This window comes from Myxocyprinus asiaticus, chromosome 7 (genome assembly GCF_019703515.2).
Source record: "Myxocyprinus asiaticus isolate MX2 ecotype Aquarium Trade chromosome 7, UBuf_Myxa_2, whole genome shotgun sequence".
In the NCBI taxonomy this organism is placed as follows: Eukaryota; Metazoa; Chordata; class Actinopteri; order Cypriniformes; family Catostomidae; genus Myxocyprinus; species Myxocyprinus asiaticus.
Window position 1 is genome coordinate 3,206,905 of NC_059350.1, and position 17,016 is coordinate 3,223,920.

The window sequence follows — 17,016 nt, forward strand, 5'->3', positions numbered from 1 at the left end:
AGAGCAGAGGCTTTTTTCTTGAAACCTTCCCAAACAACTTGTGGTGATGTAGGTGATATTTGTTTTTTTTTGTTTTTTTTTTTGGAGACTTTCTGACCCCAAGACCCAACTCATTTCTGCAATTCTCCAGCTGTGATCCTTGGAGATTCTTTGGCCAATTGAACCATCCTCCTCACTGTGCTTGGAGACCATATAGACACACGTCCTCTTCCAGGCCGATTCTTAACATCTCCAGTTGATTGGAACTTCTTAATTATTGCTCTCATAAGAATTTCTAGGGGTGCCAATAATTGTGGCTAATGTTTTTTTTTTTTTAATCCCCTTTTCTCCCAATTTCCACAACTTAGTAGGTCCTCGTTACTCACCTCAATCCGGGTGGTGGAGGACAAGTCTCAGTTGCCTCCGCTTCTGAGACCGTCAATCCACGCATCTTATCACGTGACTCGTTGTGCATGAGACCACGGAGACTCGCAGCATGTGGAAGCTCATGCTACTCTCCGCGATCCACGCACAACTTACCACATGCCCCATTGAGAGCGAGAACCACTAATCCTGACCACGAGGAGGTTACCCCATGTGACTCTACCCTCCCTAGCAACCGGGCCAATTTGGTTGCTTAGGAGACCTGGCTGGAGTCACTCAGCACACCCTGGGTTCGAACTCGCGACTCCAGGGGTGGTAGTCATCGTCAATACTGGCTGAGCTACCCAGGCCCGAAAAATATGTATTTAATAATGAGATATTACTTAAAGGTTAGGTTTTTATGAATATTGTGAAAGATCAAAAGGATAAACAATGTAGTTTTTTTTTTCCACAGCCTTCTTTGCTCATTTACCAAGGGTGCCAATATTTTTGGCCACAACTGTACATGCATAAACTCTTAGTACATGCTTTCTTTTTCACAGAGGAAATGTAAAGTGCTTCAAAACAAACTTCCTTGTTAAACATTAAAACAAACAAGAGTTTAATTTTTATAGCACAGATGTTTCCTTGTGGTATTTAATTTAGTCAAAATAACATAAAGAATGCTTTTTTCACTCAAAAACTGAGGTGCATAAGCTCAGGTCAATGAGGCCTATGATCAATATGTTCCAAAAGAAATAATGAAAAAAGATACCTGTCTTAATTGAAAGAAAACAAGTTGACAAAAAGATCTAATCCAATATTTGGTGATAATATAGCATAATGTGAGATTTATTAGCAATTTTAATAGGCCGGTCATTTTTGACCGGAAACACCAAATTAGGTAAAAAAAAAAATGTAAAGACAGCACAAGTGTTAAATTAGTTAACATGAACTAACAATGAACAATTTTGCAACATTTATTAATCTTGGCTATTGTTCATTTCTACACACAACTTCTAATATAAAAAAAAAGTAGTTTATGTAGAAATAAACATTAACCAATATTAATAAATGCTGTAAAAGTATTGTACATTGTTATTTCATGTTAACAAGTTAAAAAACTTTTTTTTTTTTTAAGGTTCAAGCTACATTAACATTTGATTTGTTCATAATGCATTAATTAAATGAACACATGAACATGGTATTTTGATAAATTAATCGAGATTGATAAATGCTGTATTGCTATAAGTATTGTTTATTCATTACACCCAATGCACTTACTAATGTTAACTAAAACCTTATTATAAAGTTAACTGAAATGATCAATTATATTTTATATATTTAAAGCCTATTTTTTTAGAGCCATTAAGATTTATTTTTTTGCATTATATTTTAATTAAAAAAAGTTTTACATTTCTTCCCCCATTTTATGATTTTATTAAAATAAGTGTATTACATTATTTTTTTACTGCAATATGGAACAAATTCTTCACATGACATTCACCATTGAATTTGATGTAAAACATCTGGATGCATTACAGTAATGAAAATTTGGAGGAAAATGTGCTTGTCATGAAAATGTCAAAATGGAAAGAAAAAAAAAATCTTAATGGCTATTTTTATATTATATATATTATATAAAATTTTATGGTAAAATGCGACCTGGACATTTTTTTTTTTGTTACATTCACCTGTGTTCAACCACCTGTACATTTCGCAAAGCTAAAATACACATTTATCCTTGAAATTAAAAAGCAAATAATTCCACATATTGTTCTTAAATACATTTTAAAAGCTGAGAGCATGATATAGACATCATTTTATTCAAGAGTGCAGGTATTATAAAACAACAAAAGTATTTGTTAAAGCGTTTGGTAGCGAATCGCACACACACACACACACACGCAAATCTTGTTTATGCAGTTTAGTGTTCTAGTATTTTCCCACAAGTCAGCTGGTTCTTTAGAATCTCATTAGCATTAACGACAGCGCACACAAAAGAAAATAAACAAGGCAACAGTAATTCAAATCTCAGTTACGCCCACTGACGTCATTACTCCAGTGAAAATACATTGGATGTATTAATGTTTTCGGTAAAACTTTGCAATGAGGTTGAACAAGTAAACATTAGTCAACGTGAAGTAACAATGACCAATACTTTTGCAGCATTCATTAATCTTTTTTGGTCAATATTAACCGTGACATATACTAATACATTATATGCTAACAATTAATTATGATGAATAAATGCAACAAAGTCATGTCAAGCATTAGTGAGGCTGCGTTTCAGATGAATCTCATTCACTTACTGGTACCATGTACTGGAATAGTAACAGCAAGTTACTACCCTCCACCTAAAAATAATGATGAAAATGTGTCCTTTTTTTACTGAACATGTGGTTTCAAACCTGTATGACTTCTCTTTCTTCTGTGAAACACAAAAGGAGATTTAAGGCAGAATTACAGCCTCAGTCACTGTACTTTCATTGCATCTTTTCCATGAGGGTGAGTAAACGATTACAGAATTTTAATTTTTGGGTGAAACATCCCTTTAATGAACTGTGGTAAATGTGAACTTAATAAAGTGAACTGAACCGCAATGATTGAAAGGTTCATCACTAAACAAAGTCTGTGAAATCATCCACTGTGGATACTAATCTTTTCCTCTGGCCAGCATCCTGGTTTGAAGAAGAACCAGAGGGCTGGTGGGAAGGTTTATTCTGCATGGGGGCGTGGCTCTGCATCAGCGATATTCCGTGTAAGGGGCGGGACTGAATTTCCTCCTGAGCCTATGGACAGAGAGAAAGATTCATTAGCTGTTCCAAAACCAGCTGTATACTAACATTTTAAAGTTAACACGAAACAGTTTGCAACCCATTTTACTTCCATAATGTGACATACAGTGGCAAGAAAACGTAAGTGACCCTTTGGAATTAGCTAGTATTCTGCATTAACTGGTGATAAAATGTGACCTCATCTTCATCAAAGTCACGAGTATAGACAAAGAAAGTGTTCTTAAGCTAAGAACACACAAACAATTATAATCGTTCATGTCTTTATTGAACACATCCCATTAAACATTCACAGTTTAGAATAGGGATGGGCATTTTGTCTACTCGAGTACTCGTGAAGTACTCGGTGTGTGTATTGTTCCAGTGTCTATTCATTAACATAGGCTGTTATAATATAGTCTGTTACAATAAGTACAAAAGTGGGCATCATCAAAATATAATGCATAATATTTTGTCATTATGTTAAGACTCACTGGTCAATTCAATGAAACAATGCTCAGAACGTGCATCTCTGTTCTTCCTTCAGGCTACAGTAATAAGCGTAGTAAGTGCACACCACTATTTCTGAACCGTGTATCTGCAAACCGCGGTTTCTCTAGTTGCTCTGTTGGAGTTTGTTGCTGTGATGATTCATGCTTCCTCTCATTTAACTTGGAATTTTAAACTTCATACTGGGAAAACTGCAATGGAACGCCACTTTATATTGGACTTACAACTCGTGCGGAAATCTTCAGCTCTGATTTCGCCCAGATGCAGGTGTGTCATGCAAACATGTCGGCACCGAGGGAGATTTTCGGTCAATGATAAACCTTCACTTTTCTTAAATAATATACATTAATGAGTCAGTTTCTACATTATATGACAATAAAACCTGTTTAGCAAAAGTGGATTAAACTTTCTTTTGATTTTCCTAAACCTGTAGAACAAACGCTAGCATTGCAGCAACGTTTATCAGTTTGGTTGCTATAAGACATCTCTGTTGACAATCAAGGTACCGCTGAAAATGACAACTTAATCTCAAAAGTAAAAATAAGGCTCCTCTTTGATACATAGTGTATAGTTGTCAGGTAGTGGTCACTGAATTTTGAATTCAGTGAAAAGTCATGTTAAGCATTTTCATTTTCGATCATCGCCGTCACTGCCGAGTACTCTGGTACTCGAGTACTCGTGCCCATCCCTAGTTTAGAAGGAATTTTGGGCCATTCTTCCTTACAGAACTGCTTCAGCTCAGCCATACTTTTAGGATGTCTGGTGTGAACGGCTCTCTCGAGATCATCCCACAGCATCTCTATTGGGTTAAGGTCTGGGGTCTGACTGGGACACTCCAAAAAGGTAGATTTTCTTTTTTTGAAGCCGTTCTGTAGTGGATTTACTTCGATGTTTAGGGTCACTCTCCTGCTGCATCATCCAACTTCTACTGAGCTTCAGCTGGTGCACAGCAACCCTGACATTATCCTGTAGGATATCTTGATAAACTTGGGAATTCATATTTCCCCTCGATGACAGCAAGCGGTTCAGGCCCCAAAGCAGCCCTCCACCGTACTTCACTGTTGGGATGATGTTTTCATGTTGGTATGTGGTGCCCTTTTCACGCCATACGTAGTGCTGCGTGTTCTTCCCAAACAATTCAACCTTAGATTCATCAGTCCACAAAATATTTTCCCAGCAGCGTTGTGGAGTGTCAAGGTGGTCTTTGGCAAACTTCAGGAGCGCAGCAATGTTTTTGTTAGAAAGCAGCGGCTTCCTTCGTGGTGTCCTACCATAGACACCATATCTGTTTAATGTTTTCCGTATAGTAGACTCATGAACAGAGATATTAACCAGTTCCAATGATTCCTTTAAGTCTTTATCTGTCACTCTAGAGTTCTTTTATACCTCATTGAGCATTCTGCAGTGTGCCCTTTGAGTCATCTTGTCTGGACGGCCACTTCTAGAGAGAGTACCCATAGTACTAAATCATCTCCATTTATAGAGAATTCGTCTAACTGTGGACAGATGAATATCTAAGCTCTTCGAGATAACTTTGTAACCCTTTCCAGCTTTATGCAAAGCAACAATTATTGATCGTAGGTCTTCTGAGATCTTTTTTGCGAGGCATGGTCCATGTCAGCAGATGCTTCTTGTGAATGGCATACTCAATGTTTGAGTGCTTTTTGTAAGTCAAAGTAGCTCTAACCCACACCTCCAATCTCGTTTCACTGATTGGATGCCAGGTTTGCCAACTCCTGCCTCTTATTCATTAACCTAGGGGTATATACATATCCTTTTTCCAACCTACACTGTGAATGTTTGAATGATGTATTCATTATGTACAAGAACAATACAATAATTTGTGTGATATTAGTTAAAACAGGTTGTATTTGTTCATGATTTTAACATGAAGGGTGAAGATCAAACCAGATTTTAAGGCAAATTCAATTATATTTCATTGTAATCCATCTGGAATAGTTCAAAATAATTCTAATTTAAATGGACAATAATGAACTGCCCTGCTAATTAAACCAAGAGGCATTATCTTGCTAATCTTACAAACTCATTCAATGGGACTCAATAAAAACATGGAGTGAAAGTAACAGGAAGATGCATGAAGGTGGCTCTTTTACCCGAGTCCTGATCCTCTTAATTTGTCTCAGTCTCGCCAGCCATTTTGAAGCGTACGCGTCGGACGGGTTTGCCCTGCACTGGTGCACCAATGACGCCATCTTTACAACACAAGAAACCAGATCCAACAGTTAGTGAAGGGCTGAAATGTAATTGTAAAGACAATTTGCATTCTTTGAACAGTAACATCAGTTCATCTTATGTCAGGTCCTATTAAAGATCCATAAGTGGAGGTTAAATCCTAAACACACCAAAAGCGGGGGCCTGGGTAGCCAAGTGGTAAAAGATGCTGGCTACCACCCCTGGAATTCGCTAGTTCGAATCCAGGGTGTGCTGAGTGACTCCAGTCAGGTCTCCTAAGCAACCAAATTGGCCTGATTGCTAGGGAGGGTAGAGTCACATGGGGTAACCTCCTCATGGTCGCTATAATGTGGTTCGTTCTCGGTGGGGTGCTTGGTGAGCTGAGCGTGGATGCCGCGGTGGATGGCGTGAAGCCTCCACACGTGCTATGTCTCCGTGGCAACGCGCTCAACAAGCCACGTGATAAGATGCGCGGGTTGATGATCTCAGACGCGGAGGCAACTGGGATTCGTCCTCCGCCACCCAGATTGAGGCGAATCACTACGCCACCACGAGGACTTAAAAGCACATTGGGAATTGGCCATTCCAAATTGGAGAAAAAAACAAAAAAACAAAAAACAAACAACACACCAAAGCATGCTAATATGGAAAGGCTAATGCTTCAACAATACAGCCTCTTAGTTTTTTGGAATAAAGTTCCTTGGTAACCATTGCAATGGCAGGTTAATATACACCCTAATACAGTCTTAACTTGACTGAAACTCAAGTTATGCGTCTCTCTTCGCCTGACATGCTGGCTATGTTGTGACTTGTCGTGCTAATTGGAGGTCGAGTCAGTGGGTTGCGGTTTCCAGTAGCCTGCTGTGATTTGTAGGGACTAAAAGGAAACTGTGGGTGCATGAGTCATAAGAAGCCTCATTACACAGTATGCACTTATCACAGTAGGAGGGGAGAGTTATGGGTTCCAGTACCCAAGAAAAAAGCGCATTTATGCTAAACAGACACCGTGATGAGTACTAAAATCTGACTGTGATGTTTGCGGTTTACAAATCGCAAATTTTCTTCTTTGTCTTTGTTCTTTCCAACATTACAATAGCATGAACTTTAAAATCAGAATTACACTTGATGAAAAGACAAAAAGAGAGAGAGAACTGGCTGACACAGATGTCGTTAAGGAAACTCACATTGGCATGCAATGCCATCTGTCTGACGAGCAGTGGAAGATTCCGGTCAGATACGATCTTTGCCACACTGGTGTCGACCAAACCCTCAAGATCTGATAGAGAGAAGTTATAGCATTATAAAAACCCTTCCTGCACATTTCCAACATTTCAGTAGTCGATGGCGGTCACAGTGAACTTTCACGATTCTCGATACCACAACAAAACGAATATGCTATTGAACACAAAGCTTATTTAAAAAGATTATTATAATAAATACAAACAATTGCATGTAGCCTTAAAGTGTATTCAGTAAAATAGCTTCAAGTTTTTCCAAGTTATTATGTAACAGTCAATAGTAAAATTAAGAAAAATTAAAAGCAATAGAACATTGACAATGGTCATTGAAAATGTTCCTAGCATATTAAGAATATTCAGTTAACTTAAATACTTATATATATATATATATAAATAATTATAATAAATAAAAAAAATCTAAATGACTGATTTGATGCTGTCGGAGTTTGACTGCGAAGCAGGTCTGTTTACATATCTTTAAACAGCTTTGGTGCTGACCTACAGAGCGGAGACATTATCCTAAAAAGCTTTGTTTGTGTTCATCAAAAGAAAGAAAAAAAAAAAAAAAAAAAAAAAAAAAAAATCACACACATCTGGGATGGCATGAGGGTGAGTAAATGATGAAATATTTTTCATTTTTGGGTGAACTATCCCTTTAAGACATGTTAGTTTCATTGTGATGCCAGCTTCCATGAATATTTTCATTGTGGAAACCAGGTTAAAATGTAATAGAATGTACAGTAAAAACTCTAAAATAGAATCTGGACTTCAAAATCTTTTTTTTTTTTTTTTTTTTTTTTAAATCAGCTGAATACAACGATTTCCTTTAAGAAATTTAAAATGCCACATTCCAATAAAAAATGCTTCAACATTTTTAAATCACCTTTCCGGCACTGCAGTGTGACCAGGTTACTCTCGTAATCCAGAGGCTTTATAAGCACCTCCACGAAGTTGAACTGGCCCTAAATGCATGAAAATTACACAAAATATCAAATTACAAAATATCAAATACTTTGGTAAGATACACAACTAAAATAAAAGGAAACGGTCTTTCCCTCACCTTGATAGTTCCCAGTTTATATTCTTCCGCAGAGTCATTGTAAACAACTATCACAAAGTCATTTCCAATGTGCCGTTTTTTGTTACAGCAGCCCTTGTCTCGCTCACGGTTGGGCATGAGAGTGGCTATATGGAAAATAGCTGCAGGGAACACAGTAAACAGAAAACTGCTGCATTAGTCAAACACCATGGCATTCACCTCCAAACACTTTCATAACGTCAAAGACTTTAAAGAGTTATAGAGTTGTATGGACTGCTTTTTTTTTTTTTTTTTGCTGAAGACAGAAATGTGCCAGACAAAGGTGTGACACCTTGCATGATGTCATCATGCCAACAGTAGGTGAACTCGCCATCATCACCATACTGATCGAGCCCACCTAGGAAGATCTGGTCTGGGTCGCAGTCCTTGAGGTGTATGAGTTTGCCCAGGCCCGTGAGGAACCGAGCATAACGGTTAGAACCATACTCGTTGGACAGGATCGACACCTCATTATTCGCCTGATAATAAATAAGCATATATTATAAAGACTTCCTATATCAAACATATCTCAACAGTGTACTGTAAAGAGAAATGTGTCTCTACCTGACCAGCTCCCACAAACACCACACCAATTTTGTGAGTATCATACGGGGGCATCTGATCCAGGACTTTAACAGCTCGATCTATCAGCTGTGAATGACAGAGGACATGTGGATGAGATTAAAATGAAGTGATGCATCAATTAAGCCAATAAAAAAAAAAAAAAAAAAAAAAAAAAAAAAAAAAAAAAGGCCAACAAAAAGTGATTGTCATAATTCGTATGTCGTATAGGGAGGGTAGAGTCACATGGGATAACCTCCTCGTGGACGCTATAATGTGGTTCTCGCTCTCGGTGGGGCGCATGGTGAGTTGTGCGTGGATGACGCAGAGAATAGCGTTAAGCCTCCACACGCGCTATGTCTCTGCGGTAACGTGCTCAACAAGCCATGGTCTCAGATGCGGAAGCAACTGAGATTCTTCCTCCACCACCTGGATTGAGGCGAGTCACTATGCCACCACGAGGACTAAGGGTGTGTTCACACTTGTAGTTCGGTTCTCTTGGTCCGGACCAAAAAAGAAAATGATACATTTAGTCCTGGTTCGCTTAGCGTTCACGCTGGCATTTTTAACACCGAATCTAAAGATACAAAACAAAAGGCATAAGGATAAGGTCACAACGGATATTTTTTGATGGAACTTGCCGAACATCCAAAACAATGCTGGCTGCTGGGCAAAATGCGCTCGCTGGATTTATGTATATATGGTGGTATTTTTACCAGCTGAGAACAAACGAAGAGCTAATAAAATGTGTAAAGGAGTCAAAACAGCGGCAGGAATTCCTCCGTTGCACACACAAACGAAGATATGCTGCAAGGATGGCTGACGGTGGTTCCGACGCCTGTACCGAACAAAAATGGGCAACATAGCTCCTATGATGAGAAGAACCAGGTATGCTTGAGGTCAGTATTAGGCAAATTACTTCCTGTTTTTGGTCCGTTTAGACATCTTTGGTCCATGCGGCACTCATATATCAGTCGAACCACACCAGAGTTCGTTTGGAAGTGGACCGAGACCCACTATTCAGGGGGTCTCGGTCCGCTTGTTTGGTGCGCACCAAGGTTCGGATGGCAGCGTTCACACTTGTTCAAATGAACCGCACTAACAGAGCAATCGCACCAGAGTTTGTTTTAATAGAAACAAACCTGCCAAGTGTGAATGAACCCTTAGAGCACATTGGGAATTGGGCATTCCAAATTGGGAGAAAAAGGGAGAAAATAAATAAATGGTCCTAAAAATAGGCATCACGCAAAATGTATCTTACAATTTCTTTCTTTTGAATTTGCAAGGAAATAAGAGCTGGACAACTTTCCATGAGATTCACCCAATTACAAACTAAAAAAATTGTCATCTCACCTGAGATTTTGGCAGTAGGAGGGGCTTGTTGGCTTCATTGCCGAAGAAGGGCGAATGGTATAGCTGCAGGAAGACAAAGCTGCAGACAGGAAGGGGAAGAGCAAAGCTTGCATCACTACAGAACACTGACCTATTGAACCCACAAAAATACTCAAACTGTGCACTTTATAAAATATCTGTTAATTTCTGCTCTAGCACCCACACAGCTTTCATCATCCTACACATAACTTAAACTTACCACAGAGGAAAACTATCAAAGTTATAGGTGAAGAAGTTTGAAGTGGAAAACAGTCGACTCCACTCTATTAAAAAGATTACTGAGGTCACACCAGGCAAATGTCCTGCAATCCACTCTAGACCTTATGTGGCCTATTACATCTGGTCCAGCAGAACCTCACACTTAAAATAAATCATGCCTTGACAATATTAAACAGAAAACATATACTGCACAGCAACCCTAAAAATAGAAGGCAATACATGGCCTGAAATTTGCTGGGAAAGTCATTTATCTCCAACTAGAGGAAACATTGTCATTTGCAACGGTAATCACTAATGGCACCAGCACTTTTCTCACCTTAATATGCGTAATATTGGTGCTGGTGGACAGGTGATTTATGATTATAGAGGATAAGGATATGGAGGTTATTACACTACCTCAGAAGACTTTGAATATATGCAAGTCCTTTGGAAGCTCAACATTTGAGTGCACACTTTTATTGTATGGAAATCAGAAGCCTCCTTTTGTTTCACGGAACAAACCTTTTGTCTTTTTCTTAAGAGTATCACCAAAAAAAGAAGCATATTTTGAAAGTTCCAAGAAGTGACAGTCCCTATAAGGACGTTATTGTGTCTTTATGGCAAAAGACTAGCCTAATATTGAAAATTTTACAATCTGTATTCAACAGTATAATGGGTCTTTAAACCGCTATTAAAAAAGAAAGACAAAAGCCATTACTGCCTGATTGAATCACTTCTAACAAGTCAGATACTAAGGTAATTCCTCCTTTCCACAGCCCAACAATGCAGCAGGGTACTTACAGGAAATTCGGTAGGTTTTCTGGGCTTCCATCTATAAATAGACCTGAAAGCCTTAAGATCATGCAACTCTGGCAGTGAATTGGTGCAAACCTCACAAAGATGGATGGAAGTAATTTTGCAGTAATTCTCATTCAAGACAACAATTTGAAACGGCTCAACTCAAAAGAGTGCCTCACTTCGCTAAACGTGCCCGATGACAGATACAGGCAAGATTTCTTATCATCTACCGGGGAAAGATGATAACAGCAATGAAGAAGAATGAAGCCTTCCAGTCATATCGTTATTCTGAGTATGCTGCTTCTGTTTTTGTTTTTTGTTTTGTTGAAAATGGAACACTTGCTGAGGTGGGATCAATATGCTGATGTTCAAATAACTGACAGGTACTTTTGAGTATGTAGGGTTTAATCACTGCTTAATGTAGGCAAAAGTTTCCTGCATCCATTCCACAAGCGAGTGGAACAAGTTGAAATTAATTTGTGGTAATCAACATTATGCCACAAATGCTGTCAACTGAGTTAACTTGTATTGAACTCTGAATATTACTTTAACACTTTGGGATGGTAATAAACTGCGAACTAGAACCAATATGCCGTTTAGTAAGGAATTTTACTTAAGGCTATTTTATCAGCACTTACCCCGCAATTAGTGTACTTTAGAGCTCTGTTCCAAAACGTAGTGAGCTGCCTTGCTGTCTACTGCAAACCTAGGTAGCTGCCTTCTAATGAAAATGGAACCTCATAAGTAACTGATTTTGAACACCATTTAGGCAGTAACTTCATGCATTATTCAGTAGCGCTCCTCACATGAAGGTTTTTTTTTTTTAGCTTGGAACAGCCTTCACGTCAGGACTGAGCGTGAATTTCTTCTTTATCATCCATACATGCCTTAATTCCATTTCTAGTGATTTCATAACTTTGAAATTCCTACATTAGCCATTACCTAATGAATTATGAGTTTTGAATCCAATCGTAAAATTGGATTGGAACATATGGTCCCCATATTACATTACCAGAGTAATTAATGAGGCTTCTCTAGTGAAAAAAAGTTGTATGCTGACTATCCTGTCATTTAAAGGAGTAGGCATATATTATGCTAGAGTAGGCATAAGGCAGAGCTTGTGCTCATAAGTTTATACTACTTTCATTATATTACCCTCCAATAGCCCCTAGTTGGCAAATTATGATACAAAAATAATGTAATAAAATCTTGAATTTAATGCTGTTTTTAAGAAGAATGGATTTTCAAATCATGCTAACAGATCAATGCATGCATTTACTTTATGTTTTCCATCTGGCTATTTACTGTTCTGGTCCACAGATGTGTGCCCAGGGGCCTTGCAGGACTGTGTGCCAGCCCTGAGACTATAAGAACGTTACTGAAAACAAGACCTCGTTTAGGTTCTCACAATATGATTTCCCTTACTATTGTTCCAATAATTTAACAGACTCTTTTTTAATAAGATGTCCCATGACTGTACAGCTCTGGGCCCAGTTTCAAGAAACCCCTTAAGTTAAGAAAACACTTAATTACAATTGTAAATGTATTGTCACTGACGTTTTCTTAACTTCAGAGTTTTCTTGCAACCGGCAACTGGTCTTACAGTCCTTTGGCTAACTAAATCCACGATCACTGGATGGGTTTCGTGTGGTCCCTGCCCTTCTCTCTCCATCTCACCTAGGACTGAGTCCTGAGCTCTTCTCAGCATTGGATGGACCTCCCCGGTTGTGGTAGGAGTCTCTATCCATCTTCCTCTCCCTTCGGGATGAGGGTGCAGAAACAGAGATGGTGTGTCCACGGGGTCTGTGTCCTGTGGGCGAGAGGGGTCCAGGCTGGGACGTGGGAAACTCCAGCTTCATTCTGGAGGTGGATGAAGACGAGACAGACACACTAGCACTGGAACTGGACGGGCCGGCTGATCCAACACTCTTCCATTGCCAAGCTGCTTCTCCAGGGCCTTCCTTTTCAGTTGATGCCTGGACCACCTGCATCTTGGAGCCGAGTGCATCTCCGCTCACAGTGCTCAAAGCCGTAGCTTTGGTGAAGGCCTCTGGTAGGGTTTGGAGTTCTGGAGAGGAGCTGGATTTGTTGAGGGTTGTAGAATGTGAGAAGGTAAGGTCCGGGTCTTGTGTTCCAGGGGAGGAGAGGGTCAAGGGCGGTTGGTCAATGGGGATAGCGCCCTCACTCACTTCCTCCAAGGTCGACTTTTCATCCTGACTGGAAGTCGAGGAGGACTTGAGGAGAAAATGGACAAAAGTAACTAGATGAAACAAGGCAAACATCCATTTTTTCAGCTAATGCAAAAAAATCTCAAAATAACTAAACGTATTGTCCAAAAGTCTAAATCCACTCATGAAAGTACTTCTGGTTTGCATTCTTTTTCAATTTAGTACAAATGTTTTCATAACAGATAATCAATTGTCAGTATAACAATTAGAATGGAAAGTTAAAAATGAAATGTAAAATGAAGCATTTGGTATGTCCTCGGACACCCTATATTATGTGTCTACTATGTATTAAAGCATTTGATATAATGTACTTATTGTAACCTTACCCCTAAACCTAATGTAAACCTAACCCAAACACCTAACCCCCTAACCCTAAACGTACCTCATCCTCAGTAGCAGCAAATGTGAATCTTATGAAAATTTTGCAGAACAACATGTAGTCACACAATAAGTACATTGTATCATATGTATTTTAATGTTAGTAAATAGGGTTAAAGACACCTAGTATAAAGTGGGACCATGTCCTCTTGATTTAATGACAGTTTGCACTTAAATTGACGTGAACTCCTGAAAAAAAAAAAAAAAAAATGATTTGGGAATGTTCCAAGGAGCATCTTGTGAGGTTCAATGGAAGAAAGGAAATCTGACCTTTTGTACAAAAGAATTAACAAGGTCAATGTAACAAATCTGCTTGCATCTGAAAGGCAATTCCAAGAAATATTGCAGAATATTACATTTTTTTACATTTTTCAAATTCCTATTTTTTTTTTTCCTTTATTATTTGCCTTTATTAATTATTATTTACAGGTTTAAATGAAAAATACTGTATACCAGATTATTAATGTGGTCTCAGACTTTTGGACTCTGTATTAATCTATCTTAAAAGCTCCGTCTAATATTGAGGTCATGCTACATTTCTTTTGCCCAGCCATTTGAGACATTACTCACCCTGCTGAGCACAGCGGCTGGTGTCTTGACGGCACTTATAAAAATTGGCTCTGAGGGCATGCCCACAAACTCTTCCAACTCTTGTGACTCTGATGGTGAGATTGCCACTTTGCTCCGCCCCCTTTCTTCTAAAACCACCTCGGAGTCTGTTGGATGTAGCATTGGCACAATAAACAAGTTGCCTTCACAACAAACTGTATTAGATCCATGAACAGAAGAACCTTGCGCATCTGCGACATCTATGATTAGTCTAAAAACTCTTATTCTAGGTCATGCACAGCCATTACAAACACACACATGCTAGCTGACGGAGTTTCACACATGAAGTGAGTTTAACACTTGAAAGGTTTAAACATGCTGCTTTTAAAGACCCAATAATATAATCTAAATTGGACTTTTGTATCTTTTATTCAATGTCTGAAAGCTTTCTATATGCTACTGTAAGTTATATGAAACTGATTATGTACTGATTAGTTATATGAAAAATAACATGTTTAATAAAACACAATTAATGGATTGCTGTAGACTGTAGGCCAATAATAGGCTTTCATTCAATGATATGGAAATTAAACAATAAATTAACTTTAAAGGCCACTTTTTGTATCATCTAATCAATGCTTTACTCGTCTGCCACAATAATGTAAAGTATATGTATTATAAATATATTAAGTATTTAAATTGTGTATTATCTTATCTTTAATTGGGGGCATCTGTCAGCAAATTTAAAAAACAAAAAAAACAAAAGAAAAACTTCCAATTAGATATAAGATTGCTGTTTATTACTATGTATTGTTGTATTGATGCATAAAAATGAAAAATATCATTCATTCTGTAATAACACCTCTAAAAATATTAATGAAAAAAAAAAGCCATTTCAGAGCAGGAACATAAATATAATGAAACATTATATAATTATTATATTACATTTCAATATATATTACATATATACATTTTATTTGAATTAAAATTGCATAACATATGGGAAAATGCATTACCAGCACGCACAGGCTGGACACCTTTAAAAGAGATAAAAATGTTTCAAATGGAGAATTTAAGAGCAGCTCTGTGTGTGCCCAAGGTTTAAGCCTCACACATTCCTTTCATGTCAAATTCACGGACGAATCAAAGAGAGCAAAGGGAAGTAAAAACAGCTCCAGGGAATGAAACGGGACAGGACAAAAATCTAATGATCATGAAATCAGGAATTAATTCCATCACTGTTTCCATCATTTTGTTCACCAAATCCTTGATTAGTTGGTTTGTTCTGGATTATCGAGTGTTAATAAAAGACACAAAGCTAAAGAACCACTCAAACATCACAGAGTGTGTGTGTGTATGTGCTCGAGGCAACATACACACACTGGTAAGATATCTACCTGCCCAGGAAATACTGCTGTGTAACCTGCCGGGTGTATCACGGGGGCAGAGAGAGCTGAGAGCACCCACTGCAGCATCACACCCAGCATACACACACACACAAACACAACCCAACACATGGCAACCAATCAACATCGCATGGACTGAGTTGGCATGGATGGCAAAACAAAATAAAAGAGTAGCAGACTGAAAGAATAACAGATCAAGGGTGATGAGAAAACAGCTGCCCACTGAAAACAGGATGAGAGTTATTTGAAGGGGTTTGCAATTGAAAAATGGCGTTGTGGATGACAAAAGAAATGTGCATAGATGCTAAAAAACACACAAAGGAACAGAAAAAAAAACTTTTTTTCATTAATTCTGTGGTGTACTAAAAACAGAGTCAACAAGGTCAAACTGCAGTATCTGACAGCTTGTTCAATATGAATGATTGTGTCCTTGCATATCACACTGATTTATTTATAAAGTTATTTTTTAGAAAGGTGATACACAGAGCTGCCTTCTTTAACATCCAGGAATATTCCGGGTTCAATACAAGTTAAGCTCCTTTATTTTACCACAAAAATAATTTCAAACTGTTCCTCATTTTCTTTAAAATAAACAAAAATGGAGGTTACAGTGAGGCACTTACAATGGAAGTCAATGGGGCCCATTTTTGGAGGGTTTTTAGGCAGAAATGAAAGCTTATAATGTCATAAAAGCACTTACATTTATTCTGTTAAAACTCATGTATTATTTGAGCTGTTAAGTTGTTTAATTTTAAGGTTTGTTGACATTGAATCATTATGGCAACAAAGTTGTAAAACTGGTAATAACTTTACACAGAAAAGGTTAGTAAGTGATTTTATTACACAAAAATCATGTTAACAAGCATATTGTTTATGTCTTGTGGCTATACTTTTGAACGATTACGGATTAGCCCATTGACTTCCATTGTAAGTGCCGCACTGTAACCCAGATTTTTGCTTTTTTTTTTTTTTTTTTAAAGACAAGACAAATTAGGGGACCCGGGTAGTTCAGTGGTAAAGACACTGGCTATCACCCCTGGAGCTCGCTAGTTCGAATCCAGGGCGTTCTGAGTGACTCCAGCCAAGTCTCCTAAGCAACCAAATTGGCCCAGTTGCTAGGGAGGGTAGAGTCACACGGGTAACCTCCTCGTGATCGCTAAAATGTGGTTCGTTCTCAGTGGGGCACGTGGTGAGTGAGCGCGGATGCCGCGGTGGATGGCGTGAAGCCTCCACAGGCGCTATGTCTCCGTGGCAACACGCACAACAAGCCACATGATAAGATGCGCGGGTTGACGATCTCAGATGCGGAGGCAACTGGGATTCGTCCTCCACCACCCGGACTGAGACAAATCATTACGCGACCACGAGGAC

The 17,016-nt window shown here is 38.4% G+C and overlaps 1 protein-coding gene across 4 annotated transcripts in view; it reads right to left on the minus strand.

Moving 5' to 3' along the window:
• Nucleotides 1-2,144: 2,144 nt before the first annotated feature.
• LOC127443978 (tuberin-like) overlaps nt 2,145-17,016 on the minus strand; it is a 65,071-nt gene continuing 50,199 nt past the window's right edge. For 2 of the 4 annotated variants that reach the window (XM_051703072.1, XM_051703070.1), the window contains 10 exons: nt 14,261-14,406; nt 12,762-13,318; nt 10,050-10,128; nt 8,700-8,786; nt 8,428-8,614; nt 8,118-8,257; nt 7,941-8,019; nt 7,004-7,095; nt 5,741-5,839; nt 2,145-3,134 (listed from right to left, as the gene is read on the minus strand). In XM_051703072.1, coding sequence (XP_051559032.1) covers nt 2,964-3,134; nt 5,741-5,839; nt 7,004-7,095; nt 7,941-8,019; nt 8,118-8,257; nt 8,428-8,614; nt 8,700-8,786; nt 10,050-10,128; nt 12,762-13,318; nt 14,261-14,406 — 1,637 coding nt within the window. In that variant the 3' untranslated portion in view covers nt 2,145-2,963. Of the gene's footprint in view, nt 3,135-5,740; nt 5,840-7,003; nt 7,096-7,940; nt 8,020-8,117; nt 8,258-8,427; nt 8,615-8,699; nt 8,787-10,049; nt 10,129-12,761; nt 13,319-14,260; nt 14,407-15,636; nt 15,706-17,016 lie in introns of all 4 variants that reach the window. The other 2 variants (XM_051703073.1, XM_051703071.1) reach the window with 2 other exon arrangements.